This window comes from Chelonia mydas, chromosome 10 (assembly GCF_015237465.2).
Source record: "Chelonia mydas isolate rCheMyd1 chromosome 10, rCheMyd1.pri.v2, whole genome shotgun sequence".
Taxonomy (NCBI): Eukaryota; Metazoa; Chordata; order Testudines; family Cheloniidae; genus Chelonia; species Chelonia mydas.
The window spans coordinates 9,909,865-9,927,486 of record NC_051250.2 but is presented as its reverse complement, the minus strand read 5'-3'; the positions used below and the strand labels follow the sequence as shown (position 1 = coordinate 9,927,486).

At 43.9% G+C, this 17,622-nt stretch overlaps 1 protein-coding gene across 4 annotated transcripts in view; it reads left to right on the top strand.

Annotated features, from left to right (window-relative positions):
• The window catches only part of FOXK1 (forkhead box K1), a 72,728-nt gene that overhangs the window by 38,610 nt on the left and 16,496 nt on the right, over window positions 1-17,622 (top strand). For 2 of the 4 annotated variants that reach the window (XM_037910695.2, XM_037910694.2), the window contains exon 2: window positions 7,040-7,237. The exons of 1 other annotated variant lie outside the window; for it this stretch is intronic. In XM_037910695.2, coding sequence (XP_037766623.1) covers window positions 7,040-7,237 — 198 coding nt within the window. Of the gene's footprint in view, window positions 1-413; window positions 501-7,039; window positions 7,238-17,622 lie in introns of those variants that run through there. One more of the 4 variants, XM_037910696.2, reaches the window with a different exon arrangement.

Sequence of the window (17,622 nt, the reverse complement as noted above, 5' to 3'; positions counted from 1 at the left end):
CTGCAGAAGCCATGCTGCTGGAGAGAGGGACACCAGAGAAGGCAGGAGCCATCCCTGCAGTTTCTGGACCTTCTGAGTACAATGGGATCACATGCTATGACAAGATAAGGAGGATAAGCACAGGTGGTACTGACTTGCTGGTGACGAGTAATGTATACTAGACCTACCTACGGTTTACCTTAAATTTTTGTTCCTGTTTTGTATTTTTCCTTCAGTGCCTACTATCTGACAAACTGTAACACTGTTTTTTTAAATCTAGAGTCCTTCACAGTCAGTGTCTCTTCATTTTGTCATCTGGCTTTTTGTGGTGGTTTAACTTGAATTATTAATAGTTCTATTAATCTTTACTTTCAAATGTTATTTCCTGGCCCTTTTAATCTCTAATGTATCTTCCCTTTTCCATTACGCATCAGAGCTTAACAGGAGCTGTTGGGTCTTGAATGCCACACAGTGTGCTTTAAGAAAGAAACCAAGGCTGTAATATCCTCTTTCTAGCCTATGTAAGTGTGTTGTCTAATGTGTCTCAGTTCAATATAGAATCATGTAGTGGTAAAGACCTTTCATTGTGGTTTCTTTACTTTCAAACAATTTCCCCTACAGTCTGCTTTTGGGTGGGGGGGTGAGTGTTTTATGTAAAGTCTAGTATTTCCTAGCATTTTATTTGCAGATCTTACGTAGATGAAATGCTTGTGGTCGCTATCGTTGGTTCACCACATGAACATTGCCTTGATGTATTCTGTGTTGTCCAGGGTGAGGAGAAATGGCTAGGAAGTTATTGAAAAGCCTTGTCTTTTCTATGTGGTGTGACAAAGTTCCTCCTCTGCCTTGGTGGATCCTGCGCTTATTGGCAGATTTGTTTTCCTCAGAGATTCACGGCAGCTCTCAGTTTGGCCACTTTTGCTAGTGGCTCAAACCTGCCGTTCACTCAGCTAACGTCATCACTGGCTGGCATGGGGAAAGGGAGGAGAACAATCCCCGCAGTCTCTGCTGACCCACCTAGAGGGTCAGGGGTTAGGCCAGGGACCTTCCCCTCTGGTGGGACTCACTAGGTCCAGGTCACCTCCTCTTGTTCTCAAATAGGGAGTTGAGAGGGATGGGGGGAATCCGGGCCTGCCCTCTACTCCGGGTTCCAGCCTAGGGCCCTGTGGATTGCAACTGTCTACAGTGTCTCTTGTAACAGCTGCGTGACAGCTGCAACTCCCTGGGCTACTTCCCCATGGCCTCGTCCCAACTCCTTCTTTATCCTCACCCCAGGATCTTCCTCCTGAAGCCTGATCACGCTTGTACTCCTCATTCCTCCAGCAGCACACCCTCCCCTAACTGATGGGAAGTCCTTTTTAAACCAGGTGTCCTGATTAGTCTGCCTGCCATAATTGATTCTAGTGTGTTCTTAATTGGCTCCAGGTGTCTTAATTAGCTTGCCTGTCTTAATTGGTTCTAGCAGGTTCTTTATGGTTCTAGTGCAGCCCCTGCTCTGGTCACTCAGGGAACAGAAAACTGTTCATCCAGTGGCCAGTGTATTTGCCTTCTGTCAGACTCCTGTACCCCACTGGTCTGGGTCTGTCACAGTGGTGGTAGCAGCAGCACCCACACCTCTGCAATCAGGGGCAGCAGCCATCTCCAGGATGCAATCATTGTAGCCTATCTGTTGCCTTGTGCAGCAGGGGCATAGAAACCACTCCGGAATTTATGCAGGCAGTGAAGTCGGTTTTCTTCAACTTGCTTTTATGCACTTTTTGGAGGTGCAATGGGATGGAGAGAACCAGCTGTTTAGTTTTTTTTTTTTTTTTTTTTTTTAAAACACACAAGAACCAACTGTTGGTCATTGCAAGGCATACGAACCCCTCTCCTGCAGGAAATTAAGGTGTAAATTATGGTGTGTGTTGCAACAGTCTGCCACTAACTGGCAGATAGTTATATGGCCAGTTATTACTGGACATAACTACCTCCAGTGGCAAGTGTTGAGTAAAATTTAGTGCTTTACAGAGCACAAATGTGGTCTGCAACTATATCAACTGGGAATTCCCAAAGGCATCTAAAGGAGGCCACTGTTATATTATGTCTAAATCTGTGCTTTCACAAAGTGGTCTCTTTTGATGGAAACGTTAGAGAATATTGGCTGTTAGGAGTCCTTGAAGAGATGTGCGGTATGAATCAAATACTGTAACTTATTTGAAGCTTTTTAACAGATTTGTTTTTGGTATTTTTTTTTTTTAAAGAAATAAACATAGAGTCCTGATTTAGTGCTGAGTGTTCTTCCCTCCTATCTCTTCCTTTGCGAAAGCTTAAATCCAAGCACCACCTCTCATTCTCTGCCTTCTTCTCAAATAAATCCATGTCATATCCTAAACTTCAGTGTAGATTTAGGGTGAACTTTTTTGGTGTCAGGGATAGGGAAGAAAAGTAGCTAAGAGAACGTTCAAAAAGTTTAGTTGGGGCAGAGGAAAGCTGCACTCAGTTGCAACATCATTGGAAACTCAGAGCTTTTGCTGGTGAAAACTTAAGAAGACCCCATACATTTGACAGGCTTGCTGTCCAGCTGGTTTCTCACCAGCACAGGTCCATAATAATTAGTGAATGTTTGAGCTAGTGCTTCACAACAGTATGCAAACAGTGTGAATAATCAGTAATACAGGTAGACTAGCCAATATTAGCAGTCTCAAACAGAACCAAACCTTAACAGCAATTCTAGGCACAATGTTCTCCTTCAGGGCCTGATCCTACTGTAGGATACTCACCTCAAACTCAGTGGAGGTTGATGGGAATCTGGGGTGCATGCTTCCTGGTGGCATTGATTCCTTAGGCCCTGGCTACATTAGAAAAAAATTGTAACCATGTTTAGGTGTGTAGCAAGATGCAGCTGTAATGGTATTCTGTAGCATAAAGTAGCTACCAGCTTTTTAATCTGATTTAGAGGATAGGACTTGACACAATTTTTCTGCGGAAAAGGACCTAGGGGTGACAGTGGACGAGAAGCTGGATATGAGTCAGCAGTGTGCCCTTGTTGCCAAGAAGGCCAATGGCATTTTGGGATGTATAAGTAGGGGCATAGCGAGCAGATTGAGGGACGTGATCGTTCCCCTCTATTCGACATTGGTGAGGCCTCATCTGGAGTACTGTGTCCAGTTTTGGGCCCCACACTACAAGAAGGATGTGGATAAATTGGAGAGAGTCCAGCGAAGGGCAACAAAAATGATTAGGGGTCTGGAACACATGACTTATGAGGAGAGGCTGAGGGAACTGGGATTGTTTAGTCTGCGGAAGAGAAGAATGAGGGGGGATTTGATAGCTGCTTTCAACTACCTGAGAGGTGGTTCCAGAGAGGATGGTTCTAGACTATTCTCAGTGGTAGAAGAGGACAGGACAAGGAGTAATGGTCTCAAGTTGCAGTGGGGGAGGTTTAGGTTGGATATTAGGAAAAACTTTTTCACTAGGAGGGTGGTGAAACACTGGAATGCGTTACCTAGGGAGGTGGTAGAATCTCCTTCCTTGGAAGTTTTTAAGGTCAGGCTTGACAAAGCCTTGGCTGGGATGATTTGATTGGGGACTGGTCCTGCTTTGAGCAGGGAGTTGGACTAGATGACCTCCTGAGGTCCCTTCCAACCCTGATATTCTATGATTCTATGACAATTTAATTACCATATCTTGGCTAGCAAGTTCCTGCCATGTCTACTACTGGTGGAGAGATAGGGTGACCAAACAGCAAGTGTGAAAAATTGGGACGGGTGGGAGGTAATAGAGCTTGTATAAGAGAGACCCAAAAATTGGGACTGTCTCTATAAAATTGGGACATCTGGTCACCCTAGGTGGAGGTGCAGCTGTGGAAAGATATAAAAAAGTCAAAGTGCATTAAGCAAACCTACCTTATCAGATTTTTTGGTAACAGTTTTCTGACAAAATATCCATCTCTGTGCTAGCTAGGGAGACGATGCTGAAACTGGTTGTAGTTCTCAGGGTCCTGCTCCAGTGGAGAGGGAAGCCTGCAGTTCTTAACATGAAATCATCACAGCAGCAAATGGATTGATCTTTAACTCATGCTGTAGGCCCAGCCCTCCTGTTTCCACCCCTCCCTTCCAGTTTGAGGGTGTGGCTAAGACATGTGACTGAATCAGATTGTTGCAGGTAGGGCTTCAGAGCCAAAGCAATGTTAAATGGTCTTCATCTAAACATACCTTTATAGTGGGATAGTTCATACACTAACTTATATTTATTTGTGATGGGGAGCTGCAGCATTAATATACAACAGCAATCGAAGCAGAGTTATCTAGAAAGCCTAAAAAATATAAGGCAAATCAAAGAAGTATGGTAAAAAGGAAACAAGAAGGGCATGGGGTCCCTCTCAAGGAGCTAAGAGTGGCTAAAATACACACACTACTGATAGAGTAGCAGTGTTGAATAGTGGAGAAGCTGAGCGGGGTGAGTGAAGTTCCTTATTCTAAGGACCATTCCTGTAGAAATGAGGTGAGACGATGGAGTGGATTAAGTCATACTGGCACACAGATGCTCATTGGGATGAGGCTGAAGCAGAAGGTCTAGCATATACCCCTGCTGTTCATATATACCTGTCCTGCACAATAATGTCATCGGGCCGTGTACAATTAAACCTATTAAGATCAGCAACAGCTTGGAACCACTAAAAGCTTTAGTAACCATATATTTCTTCAGTCCAGTCCTGACACAAATGAGGGGACAGACTGGGCATCTGGTATTATCATAGAGAATTCCATAACACTGAAATAAAGATCGTTGAAATAAGTCTGTTGTGTCAAATTGGTCTCTCTCTCAGCAAAACTGCAGGGGAGCATGTCTTGAAAGGTTAAATAAACATGGCTGAGTTGTATTGCAGGTGCTAATTTTCTATTTAATGTATTGAGTGCAGGTGGCAGGGCCTCTGAAGTGAATTCGATACAACACAAGCTCCTGCCACGTTCAGCAGAGCCATTGTGCTTCCAAGCTCCTGAATACTGAGCAAACTCACTTGGGAGATGAAATGGGGAGGAGCAGGAGCTTCACATCTCTGAAAGCTAACTCTGCACTACTCATGGCTGATTCCTTAAAAGCACCCTGAAGAGAAGTGAGCTGTGTCTTCATTAAGAAACTGAGATAAATCTTCCATATTGTGTCTAGTAGCAAATTGTTCTCCTGCCATCAGCACTAGCAATAATAGAAACACTAGTGTAAATCGCTCACAAGTGTTCTTACCACCATATCCTCTAATTCTGCAGGGTTTAATAACACCAACGTTACAATGCTGGTGCCCAATCTACTCTCGTGTTCCTGGCATTGCTAGCACATGTGAAGCTGCACCAAACCGCTGGTAGAGAAATTGTGGGAGATTCTCTCATTTTCTCACTGTAGACAAGACCTCCGCATAATTATATTCTGCTGACTTTTTCCACTCTGAAGCCTGCTAACCTGTCTTTCTCTCCTGCCTCCCTGATGCTGGTACAAGCAAAAATGGTCATGCAGTGCTCCATGGACTGCTCGTATTGATTATACGTTATTGCCTAATTAGAAGTGCAGTAAAGTGAAATGTGCATCACACTAACTTTTACAGCCTGAAAACACTAAATTAAAAAGTTCCATTTAAACATGGAAGATGCCAGAAAGTTTACTTCCCACAGAATTCCCAATGCTTCTCTAGGGCTGTACTGAGGTTTGTGACAAAAATGTGTGCTAGATAAAATGAAAGAATGCTACCAAGGTCTTGGTGGCTTTCTGAGTGCTGTTCTGGCTGCATTAGTCACTTCCCTTTGGACTGTATGGGTTAGTATCTGTCACTAAATAAGCTCTTCTGTTATTGATCAGAAACCAGTTTGATCAGTGATAACCCATTAACACTGCCTCATGCGGTTTATTGGGTAAATTTTGCCTAACATGCTGTGGTATGAACAGAGAGATGTTACTGACTTTCTGTAATTTTCACGCTGCATATAACAGTTGTCCAGATTACACTGTAAAGGCGTTAAATGCTTATTGCTCAGTCTTTGGTCCTTATGGCTCTTCTACTTTGTATTGATTGTGATTAGGTATTTTTGGTAACTAGGGATGTAAATACCATTTAAAAGTTAACAGTTTAAATGATTAAAAAATATTTTTTTTAAACAGTTAACTGATTAAGCGGCTGGGCCAATCCCGCCGGCACGGCTGGGGCCAATCCAGGCGAGGCTGGGCGGCGCAGGGCTGGCCGAGGCTGGGGGTTAATGGTTAAGGCAGGTTAACCAGTAAGACTCATGCTTACTGGTTAACTGGTTACATCCCTATTGGTAATCCGATGAAAACTGTTATTCTAAGAAACTACACCCAACAAAGTAAATAAGGAGGTGTTATTTACTACTTCCTGTAACACACGAACTAGGGGCCACCAAATGAAATTAGTAGGCAGCAGGTTTAAAAAAAAAGAAGCATTTCTTCACATAATGCACATTCAACCTGTGGAACCTTTGCCAGAGGATGTTGTGAAGGGCAAGACTATAACAGGGTTCAAAAAAGAACTAGATAACAACATGGAGGATCGGTCCATCAATGGCTATTAGCCAGGGTGGGCAGGGATGGTGTCCCTAGCCTTTGTTTGCCAGAAACTGGGAATGGGTGACAGGGGATGGATCACTTGATGATTACCTGTTCTGTTCATTCTCTCTGGGGCACCTGGCATTGGCCACTGTCGGAAGACAGGATGCTGGGCTAGGTGGACCTTTGGTCTGTCCCAGGATGGCCGTTTGTATTGATTCACTGCTTGGCCTAAGGCAAAATCACTTAACTTTTCAAAACCTCAGTTAATGTATGTATAAAATGGGCATAATAATACTTATCCTCACAGGGTGCTGTAGGCTTCATGAATGTTAAAAGTGTGGTTTAGGATTCTGGGAGGAAAAGTGCTGTAGAGAGGTCTAAACTCTTACCGTATTAATTCATTAGTGCTACACAGATTAATGAGTACCTCTCTGCATGGACTTGCATGTTCCATCCAGTTGGTTTATGCTCAGTACATTGATCCTCTCTCTCTCTCTCTCTCCACCCCTCCCCCTCCCTTTTGCAGGTGTACTTTCCGATTCCCTAGCACAGTCATAAAGATCCAATTCACATCTTTATACCATAAAGAGGAAGTGAAGGAGGAAGCTTCATCACCTCCCCTTCGGCCGCTTTATCCTCAGATATCACCTCTGAAGATACACATTCCGGAGCCGGATCTCCGGAGCTTGGTCAGCCCCCTGCCCTCCCCCACTGGCACTATCAGGTAAGGTGCCTGTGATATGGAATGCAGAGAAGGTGCTGGTCTTCCCTCCCTGTCATTGCCAGAGATTCCATCCACATTCTCCAAGCACCAACCTAGCATTGGTTACCCAATACAATGAAATGCCCCATTAAAAATAACTTGACTGTGTGATATTCCAGATCATGGAAGCCATTTAAAGATTAATTGAAAAGTCCTGGGGGTGAGGGATAGAGATTTAAGATCTCAAATCATTAGTATAATAAATGCGTAGAACTAAAATTAAAGAATGAGAAAAGGACATAGAGTGAAACCTCTTTGATGGTCTAGGGATGATCTGTTCCATTAAGTGCTCCCTAGATGTGCATAAATGTGTTTGCCTGCTATGTTGCATTATTTGTTATACATTTTCTTTCCATTTCCATAAGTTATATTTTTAGATTTTTTTTAAACTGGAGCCAATGGGTTCCCTCAAGCTAGGGTAAAGGTAGCCAGTCAGTAAGGATAGGGAACGATATTGGTCAGACACTTGGCCCACTGATAGACTTCAGAGATCTGAGAGTTAATAAATGTGTATTTTCTATTACGTAGATTATTAATAAAGGTTCAGAAGCTTTGCTAATCAGAAAATCAAATAATTATTTTCTTGCTTCTCAGCCAAGAGTTGATAGTGAAGAGCCAAAGTGAGATCTCGTAATGCTAAGCTTCTTTACTTGCCCAAAGTATAGTACAATACATTGACGGGTACAATAGAAGATACTATAGTTGTCAAAACAACCAAAGTATGTTTGATGTAATAGCCTTGGCTTCTTTCTTCTTATTCACTGATTTGTAAAATGTGGTAGTGCACAATGGATCTCCTACTTGTTAGTGCTAACGCAGTTAGTATATTAAAACTTGAATGACTTGGATGTCATGAAGGCAGTGTTTGGCTTTGCCTGGGATTGGAAGCATATTGCTTGTTTGGGTAAGCTTTTTCCTCTTTGCTAAGTTGCATTGCTATTTAGTATAAATACTCAAGAAGGAGGGTGCTGGTGGTGGGTGTGATTTGAATCCTCTGTTCAGGCAGCATTTTTAGTTTATATTCAGCCTCTTAAATGAAGCTAGTTGCAGCGGGGAGTTGGAGGAGGGTAGTTTCGTTGCCAACATATGGTACTTAGTTTTCCATTGTCATTTTGTGTGTTAGGCAGCGCAGTGTGGCTTACATTCCTAACAGAGGGTGCACCTTTGACTCTGGTATATGTCTGCAACTGATAAATGACTCCACTAGATTTTTTTATTATTATTATTATTATTTTGGCGTAGGGAGAGAGTGAAAATAGTAGTGCTGAATTTTGCTCGGCCCCTAGCAGAGATGATTCACCAAAGATGATTGATGTTTGCATCCGTTTGCCTTAGCAGAAGCAAATGCAGTAGTGTCTTCAAAAACCTCAAAAGACTTCTGAGGTTTTGCTTGCCCAACTGCCTTTCGTTTTGTGTTCCTCTTATTGGGGAGGAGCTGACATGTTTGTAAACATCCCTGTTCTACTCCTCACCCCCTCCTTCTCTCCACCCTCATATCCTGTCTTTTGTGTTTCAGGAAGTGAGTGAGATCTGCGTTTTTTTCCTTGAGAGAGTGAATGTTCTTCGCTGAGCAGATAAACTGGATCTCCAGAATGCGAATCTCAGTGTGGCCTTCTCCCAGGCCTCTGTCTCCCTGTGTTGGGTTGTTAGCTGCAGCAACGCCTCTGGCCCCTTTTGAAGAATATATTTTTGAGGCCTGGAGAGAACTCAGAGCTTGAGCCCACTCCCCATCCCGCGCTGTTTATTCGCTCCGTGTGTTGGGAGGAGGTTTTCATTAGCTCAGCTCCCCTCCCTCCCTCCTCCCTTTCCAGTATTAACTTTCCAAATTTGGTGTGAGTTTGGCTTGCCCTTTTCTGATTGGTCGATGGAAAATCGTTGTAGTTGGTAGATCCTAGGTTGGGTTTGTTTCCTTTTTGGAAAGTAGCCCCTGCCCCTCCCCCTCCATTCTTCCCACACTTTGTGTGTGGGTTTGTGGTACGGTACCTGTAGGAATAAACACACAGGCACTGCTCAAAACAAACAAGCCCCGCCCTGCCCTCCTGACCTCATCGCTGTCTCTTGCTGCCTTTGTTTACATTTTAGCTTGCTTCTCTGCAGGTTCTCCGTTGCAGGCCTCTGATTTTTTTTCCAGCCTATTTATTTTCTCTCCGAGAAGTGTACCACCTAGAGAGGGAATGAGCGTTATTTAAACAAAATCAAATCTGCCAATCTCAGCAGCTCTGCAGTGTGAGACCTCCTTTTCGCTTCTAGGAGGAAATGATTCCACTCTTTGCTGAGTCAGGGGTACTTTGTCTCCAGGAGTTACCCTCTCTAATGTGGTTGAATCCTGTTTTGAAGTTGTATGGCTGCAAGGGAAGATGTATTGCCAGGCAGCAGACTCCGTGAGAGTCTGAGAGACCGACCCTGGTGCTATTTCCTCCTGTTTGAGTTCCGAATCCCTTTTAAAAATCACTGCTGTGCTCTGCCTTGCTGGTGCCAAGATAGAAAAGAAACCCAGATAGGTCTCTGTCAATAGGAAGCTGATAAAACAGCCTGTCCATAAGAGCATGGCACTCAGAGTCAGGCAGAAAAAATCCTTTTTTGTTGATTCAGGGCACTGAATAACTTCTCTGTGGATGAGAACATGTGCTTTTAGGCTAAATTCAGTCTGTGAAATACACCTAACTGTCACAATAAACTCAGGAGTTATGAGACTACCTTTGATGCAGGGCTTTCAAGCTCTGGTGCTCCATTACAGACCTCATCTTGTAATACCACACACCTTATTGTAACCCTTGAATTCTTTGAGTATACTGCAAAATCCGACTGAATTAGAAGACCTGGTTATGTCATAGATTACTCTCATCCACCATGAACGCATTTTCAGGGTCATGTAACCAGATCTTCAGACTGGATTGTCTTAGTAGTGTAGACAAGCCTTAGAGCTGAGGTCTGGTGTGGAGTTATTTCCCAAGCATCTACTTAGCATCACTTCGAGACACAATTAAAAATGGTTTAAATCGTTTATTTTAATCTGGCTTTGTTACTAATAACCCAGTAGTAACTTAACTCTGTTTTTTGAAACTTGGAATTTTGTCAGCATTTCGGAAAACGGGGACAGTTCTGTTAGTGCTTCAGGGTCAACAGTGAATCAGTGTAGGAGTAAAAGTAGCCTCTGGCGTCCTGTCTTGTACTCATTTACTTCAGTTGCTGAAAGGGACACTGTTTTAAAAAAAAGAAAAAGTGTATACAAAATCTAATTGGTGAAAATGGTCATGAAATTTAGGGAAAATACTTTACTGGTTTTTTTATTTAGTTCTAAGTATTGTCTTGCAATTTTTCAAACTCTCTTACTGTGTAGTCTGCTTTCTTAAAAACAGACTTTATTATGGACACCTGACCTTCCAATTGCAAGTCTTCCCCCTTGTAGCTGCTGTTCTTGTTTCAACTGTGACAAAGTTTGTAACCTTTACACCCCAAATCACCTGAAATGAAGAATTCGAAGCACTACTGCTGGATGCAGAGTGGCATGAATTTTTCAGTTCACTTGGTTGAAAAGACTGGAGACCCTAGGCGATTGGGCTATAGTGAGCAGGAAATATCCTAGCCTGTGCGTTTAGAAGTGTCTCACCACAGTTAGGCTGCTCTGCAGAGCTGAAAGTTCTCTGTGGACCACAGTTTGAGAATTAGGTCTTGTCTACATGAGAATAACCTAAGCTGTAAATTTAAACCAGTATTTGTTAAACTAGTGAAAAACCCTGTATGCACACTTATTTTGATAGAAGAGCGGCTTATTTAAGTTTAACTTAAACCTGGTCCCAATCATCTTAAGCTAAACCAAAAAAAAGCCACGCTTTATACCAGAATATGATTGTCTATACGGTGTGGCAAGTTTGTGTGTAGACAAGGATATGCTGTGTTATTGCCTGAGGACCCAAAAATGTAACTGTAAGATGACTGTCAGCAGGAAGGAAAACCGAATAGTCTATTCTCATTGTCCAAATTGAGTGAGTTAATGGCATAAGTCAGTGGTGGCCAAACAGCGGCCCATGAGCTGCATGTGGCTTTTCTACCGTGGGGAGAGGTGCCGCTGCCCCAGCCCAGGCCCGAACCTGCTGCAGACGGGCAAGAGGAGCCCCTCCCTTGGCCCCAGCCAAGGCCTGGATCTGCCATGGATGGGGAAGAGACACTTATCCCGCGGCCCCAGCCCCAGAGCTTCCCCGTGACGGGGAGAAGCACCTCGTCCCCCCAGCCCAGGTGCTGCTGGGGGGAGTCCTCTCTCCCTGTCATAGCCCCGGGACAGCCTGCACCCCTAGCCCTCAGCCCCTCATCCCCAGCCCCACCCCAGAGCCCACACTCTGAACCCCTAGGCCCAACCCCCGCCACATGAATTTTGTATGTGCACCAATATGGAGTGATGTCACATTACCTACATATTGGTTCACATAACAAAATTCATTCTGCACATGCGTTGGAAAAATTAGAGGGAACACTGCCCCCCACACCTCCCCATTTTTTGCCTACTGGTGAAGGGAGCTCGGGGCTTCTGCCCCACGGCAGGGTGGTGGGGGGAACTCGGGGCTTCTGCCCTGTGGAAGGCACCTGCCAGGGCTCAGGGCTTCAGCAGGAGCAGGGCTGAAGTCTCGAACCCTGGCAGGCACCTCCTGTGGGGCTGAAGCTCTGAGACCCTCCACCCTGCAAGGCTGAAGCTCCGAGCCTCGGCAAGCACCTCCTGCGGGGCTGAAGCCCCAAGCCCTGACAGGCTTGCCCCAGCTCTCAAACTTCTGAAGATTGTCGAATGTGGCTCAGAGGATCAGTAAGTTTGGCCACACCGGGCATAAATAATGAAAGATAGGATTTTAAAAATGTATTCATTTTTAATAATATTGGATGTGGCTAGTAAAGTGGGGAACATGAATGAATTGAATTGCTAGATCTTCAGAGACTTGCATATTATGAAGTGTACTGTGCAAATACTAAAGTATTATGGGCAGTACAGATGCTTTTATTCTAGTCTCGTTTTTATATTTTCACAATGCAATGTTAATGATCGGTGCTGTTGGGAGACAGTGTGCTCTAGTAATGGAATGAAGATGAGGGTAGAACTCAGGAACTAAGTTCTAATCTTGGCCCAGACACTGACTTGCTTTGTGGCCTTGGGGAAATCACTTAAACACTCCGCCTCAATTTTTTTTCCCCATGTGTGAAATGTGGGTAATGGCTACCTCCTAAAAGTGTTTTGTAGATTAAATTGTGTATGGTGGTTCAAACGTGAAGTGCTGTAGGAATGCAAGTAGTATTATGTGCAATGTTGTAATACATGTATGAAAAGTGCTTGATGTACCTTTCTTCCAACTCAAGCTTAGTAAGAGCCTGGTTGCCTTGGACAGAATATAGATCAGCCCTACAATTGATCTATTTCAGGTCACTTGGGATTTAATCCAAATTAAAGTTTTATTCCTGTAAGTGCATGGTGGGGAAAGCTAAGGTAACATCCAGTTCAATTGTCCAGTTATTCATCCTGTTCTAGTCATTATACCTATTCATATACCACATGTTCCAGAATCTCCTGTGAGTTTTCCATTGCTCCAGCACTATTAACAGTTTGCAGTCAGTGAAGTACTCTGAGATGGATATTTTGTGGACTTCTTGTGTTGTCTTGGTTATTCAGTATTCTGTGGGAACAGAATATTCAGCATGGTGACTTGGTGATTCCCCAGAATTGTAGGAGGGATGATTAATAATAACAGGTGTTCAAGCTGCAAGCCAAATAACCAGACACGCACAAATCATATTGGCAAGGTTCACCAGGCTTGGGAATTCCTGTGCGTGGTTTGTTTCAGATGGAGGCCATGTGTGAGAGAAGAAGCTGCAGAGGTATCACTAGCAACACAGGCACTTCCTCTTCCTTCTGTCTCTCCTGATCAGCACTGGAATAAAGACTTCATTAATTCCAAGGGCAGAGTGATCTCACTTCCTTTTAGAAGGGGAGCCACTGGAGCAGGGGATGTACTAAGAGATTGAGTCTTTGTGGGTAGTTTAACTTTCCCTGGTTGTGGCTTGTTTTGATTTGTTTTTCTTCGATATTTAACCAGGCAGACCTGTTCCGAGACACGTCCCTCGCTTCAAAATCCAGTTTGGTTTGGCAGCCTCACCATTTATGATTACATTTCTGAAGCTTGTCTAAAATATGCAGCATGCAAGGACCTGCCTTTCTTTGAGTTATAGTTTCAGGGTTAGGCTGTGTGAGGCTTGGGAGGGAGAAGTTGACGGAGGATTCCTTGCCCCTTATATCTGACTGGTGTAGCATGGAAACTGTTGGTTCTCAGTTATTTTGCAAGCCAAAGCACTGTACTTTGACCCAGTGCTTGCTTATCTCTTGTGAAAAGGTTCCTACATTGTTTGGTGCCTCTCATGGAGGCTCACAGAATGGAACATTATAGTGTCTGTGACTTTTAATTGCAGAAAATGAAGTTGCATATCCAAAGAAAACAAGTTGCCATATCTGTTTTGGGGAGAAGGAGAAAGGGAAAGCTTGGCAGTTGGCCATAAATGAGAATTCTCCATTTGTACTGAATGGACATGAACTGCCTGCCTCTCTTAGGCTATGTGTACTCTGCAACTGGGCTGTGATTCGCAGCTTGTGTAGACATACCCACTCTAACTTTAGTCTAGCTAGCTTGTGAAAAATGGTTGAGGATGTGGCGGTGCAGGCTTCGGCAGCCCACCTCCCCCTCCTCCCTATACATACTCACTTGTGCTGCCAACTCCATTTTGTCCTCACTGCTGTTTTTCGCAAGCTAGCTAAATTAAAGCTAGTGTGGATATGTCTACACAAGTTGCAAGTCACAGCCCAGCTGCAGTGTAGACATAGACTTAGGGCAGGTCTACACTAGGAACTTACATCAGTATAGCTACGTCTCTCAGGGTATGAGAAGTCCACACGCCTGAGAGACGTTGCTATACCGATCTAACCTCTGGTGTAGACAGTGCTAGGTTGCCGGAAGAATTTTTCCATCGACCTAGCTACCGCCTCTCTGGGAGGTGGAGTACCCATACAGATGGGAGAGCCCCTCCTATCGACATAGGTAGTCTACACTGAAGTGCTGCAGTGGCGCAGCTGTGCTGCTATAGTGTTTTAAGTGTAGACATACTTTTAGAGAGAGACAGGAGCAAGGCAGATTGCCAGCATAGCATAGGAGAAGATTGCTCCATTGCTGTCTTTGCTGTATCTGCTCTGTGGATTTCATTCTCTGAAATGTCTGTCAGGTTCCTTTCACAAACACTGCACACATGTATATGTTCATGTTTGGTTCACCTTATTTCAACCAGTTTTTCCCTCTCCCTTAGCAGTGCAGGTGCCAAGTCTAGCAAACAGTCATTTAGGAGCCCAAGATGATATTTTGCTTTGCTCCCAAGGAAGACAAACAAGTGCTTTATCCATTGAGTACCTGACTCAAATATTTGGAGGGCTCAAGCTTCAGAAGCTTTCTCCATAGAAAGGAATGGCATTAAGCACCAGCATGCCTTTGTTACGTTCTCTTACTGCACATAACTTGGGTCACAGGCATTGCTGAACTGTTCCTCTGCAATAGGCAGTTCAGAGTCCATATGGGGGAGAAGACAAGTGCTTGGAGATGACAAAGCAATGGGTTACCCCAGGGCTCTGTGCTGTCTCCAACCCTGTTCAACCTTTACATCAATGACCTGCCAACAACGGAGTCATGAAAGTTCATTTACGCAGACATCTGTTGCAGTACCCAGGCCCAGATGTTTCACAAGTTTGATACCACCTTAAACCGGGACATGATAAAGTTAGCTGACTACTGTAAGACTTAGCGCTTCCAGCCAAGCGTCATAAAAACAGTCTCCAGTTTGTTCCATCTTCTTCACGCCAGTGCAACCTGAGAACTGAATGTTTATCCGAATGGTCAGCGCATGAAGTAGAACCGGTCTATCTAGGTGTGACCTTAGACCGCATGCTGTTACCATGTCCACCTGAAGAAGACAGCAGCTAAAGTTAGATGTGCAACAATCATCTTAGCAAACTGGCAGGTTCGTCATGGGGTGCTCATGCTCCAACTTTGTGGACATGAGCTCTTGCCACCTCTTATTCGGTGGCGGAGTACTGCGCACCAGTTTGGAGTCAATCGTCACACACCAAACTGATGGATACGCAGTTACATGCCACCATGCGCGTCATCTCCGGTACCCTGCATCCAACTCCACTCCCATGGCTTCCAGTTCTGAGCAATATTGCTCCCCCTCATATCAGACGAGAGGTTGCCACTGGCAAGTTACTGGAGAAAGTATGCGCCAACTCAAGCCTGCCGCTGCACAATGACCTTTTTAAACCACCAGCTGCACATTTGCGGTCACGTTGCCATTATGGTCTCATCCGCCATGCCAGGACATTAGGGCGGAAACACTCTGGCGAGAGGACTGGATATCTGTTATAATCCCCAACTAGTCCCTCGTCACCGACCCCACAATTTGCCCACCTGGTTTTGACTTGCCCCGTCGTCACTGGTCCCTGTTGAACAGGTTCCGGACTGGGCAAGGTCTCTGTGCAGCCAACCAGTATCGCTGGGGCCTTCGTGACAGCCCTTTGTGCAGCTTTGGCGCAACACAGATGATGATGCACGTTGTCGATGAATGCCTGCTGACTAGGTTCAGCAGTGGCTTAGAAGAACTGCATCTCGCCTCTGAAGATACCATCGCTTGGCTAGACGACAATGGCTAAATAAACTGCCCATACTTTTGGGAAATATACGGCATTGGGAGTCAGGAATGTGTTCTATTCCCAGCTTTCCAATAAACGTATCTTTTCCGTGCTTCAGTTTCCCTAACTGTAAAATGGGGCTAATATTTAAGGAGGGGTTGTGATGCTTAATTTAGATATAGACTTTCCATCCATAGATATTAAAGTGCCAAGCACATTTATGTATTATTTATATATGACAGATATAAAATTTGCTCAGCACTTTAGTATCCATGGATGAAAAGTATATAGAAATGCATATTCCTGTATAAGTTTATTTTATTGGATGCTAGAAAGCTTAAATGTGTAGGCTTCTATAGACATGATTTAAATAATGCTACTAGTGAATCCCAGGGAAGTAAAAATGTTGACTTTGAGATTTTACGCTCACTGCAGCCTGAAATGAGTCCTACACTTAAAAGGTATTCTGGCCATTACAGGGATTAGTGTGACCTACGCTCACACCACATCAGGATGTCATCTCATCTGATCTTACAAGTAAAGTAAGATTGGGCCTAGTAGAACTTGAGTAGAAGATCTGGTGCAAGGAAGTGGGGTCGTGATTCAGTAGGTGGTGATCTGACAATTCTACAATGTCTCAACTGGTATAAAGGAAACTAAGTTACTGGAGGTATGGTCTGTGATAATGATGTAAAACTGAGATCCTGAGAACTTACGGTTATTAAAGGGTCACTTGTGGTCTGTGTAAGAGTGGGGGCATTAACACCTGGTATCCTGGCCAAATTTCAGCTTGGGTCTACGTAACTGGTATACTTAAATCTTTCATGCAGTTTCAATTGGAAATACCATTTATTTCCTTTCCTAAATTGTTAGAAATTCTGCATTTCACTGGTATTTTTGAATGATGCATGTCTGTAGCTCGCATATCAATTTTTGAAGTGGTTTGAAATGAAAGCTGCAAAATTTATTCTGCTACCCAAGAGGTGTATTCCAAATTATCTTCAGTAGCAATGGCCTAATGTAGAACTGAGACAGAGTAAAGTGTGCCAAGTTCTATTATCTATAGTTTTATCAGTAAAAATTACAGTAGTACTAAAATAGATCCAGTGTCTTTTGTAGTATTTGCTTAACAAAATATTTATATCCTGCACAATATTATCTTAGACCACATGGCTTTGGGGGGTTTTTTGGTGGTGTTTTTTTTTTTGGTGGTGGTTTTTTTTTTTTTTTCTTTTTTTGCATCAGTCTTATAATACGAACAGCTATATGTTTGGGAAAATAACCTTTATTTATCTCTGGAACTTTTTTTTTTTAAAGGGTGTGAGCAACTGCACACTTCCCCTAGCCAGTTGCTATTGGGGGATATCGAGGAGAATTCCAGGAACTCTGGGAAATTGACAAGTCACTGCATTGTGTTTGCTTTAAACTATACTGAATTCTACATTTTGACTTAACCCTTAGGACATGTGCCCATGCTGGGTAGGTCTACGTGGGGGAGGGGGCAGTGGCAGAGAGTCTCAGAGCCTGGTCAGCTGGTGCTGTTTTGCTGCATAGACATACCCAAAACCTTCTCTCTCCCCCTCCCCCTCTTTCCTTCCCACCTTCTTTGCAACGCGAGTTCCGCCTCCTTCGTCGGTTGTAAATT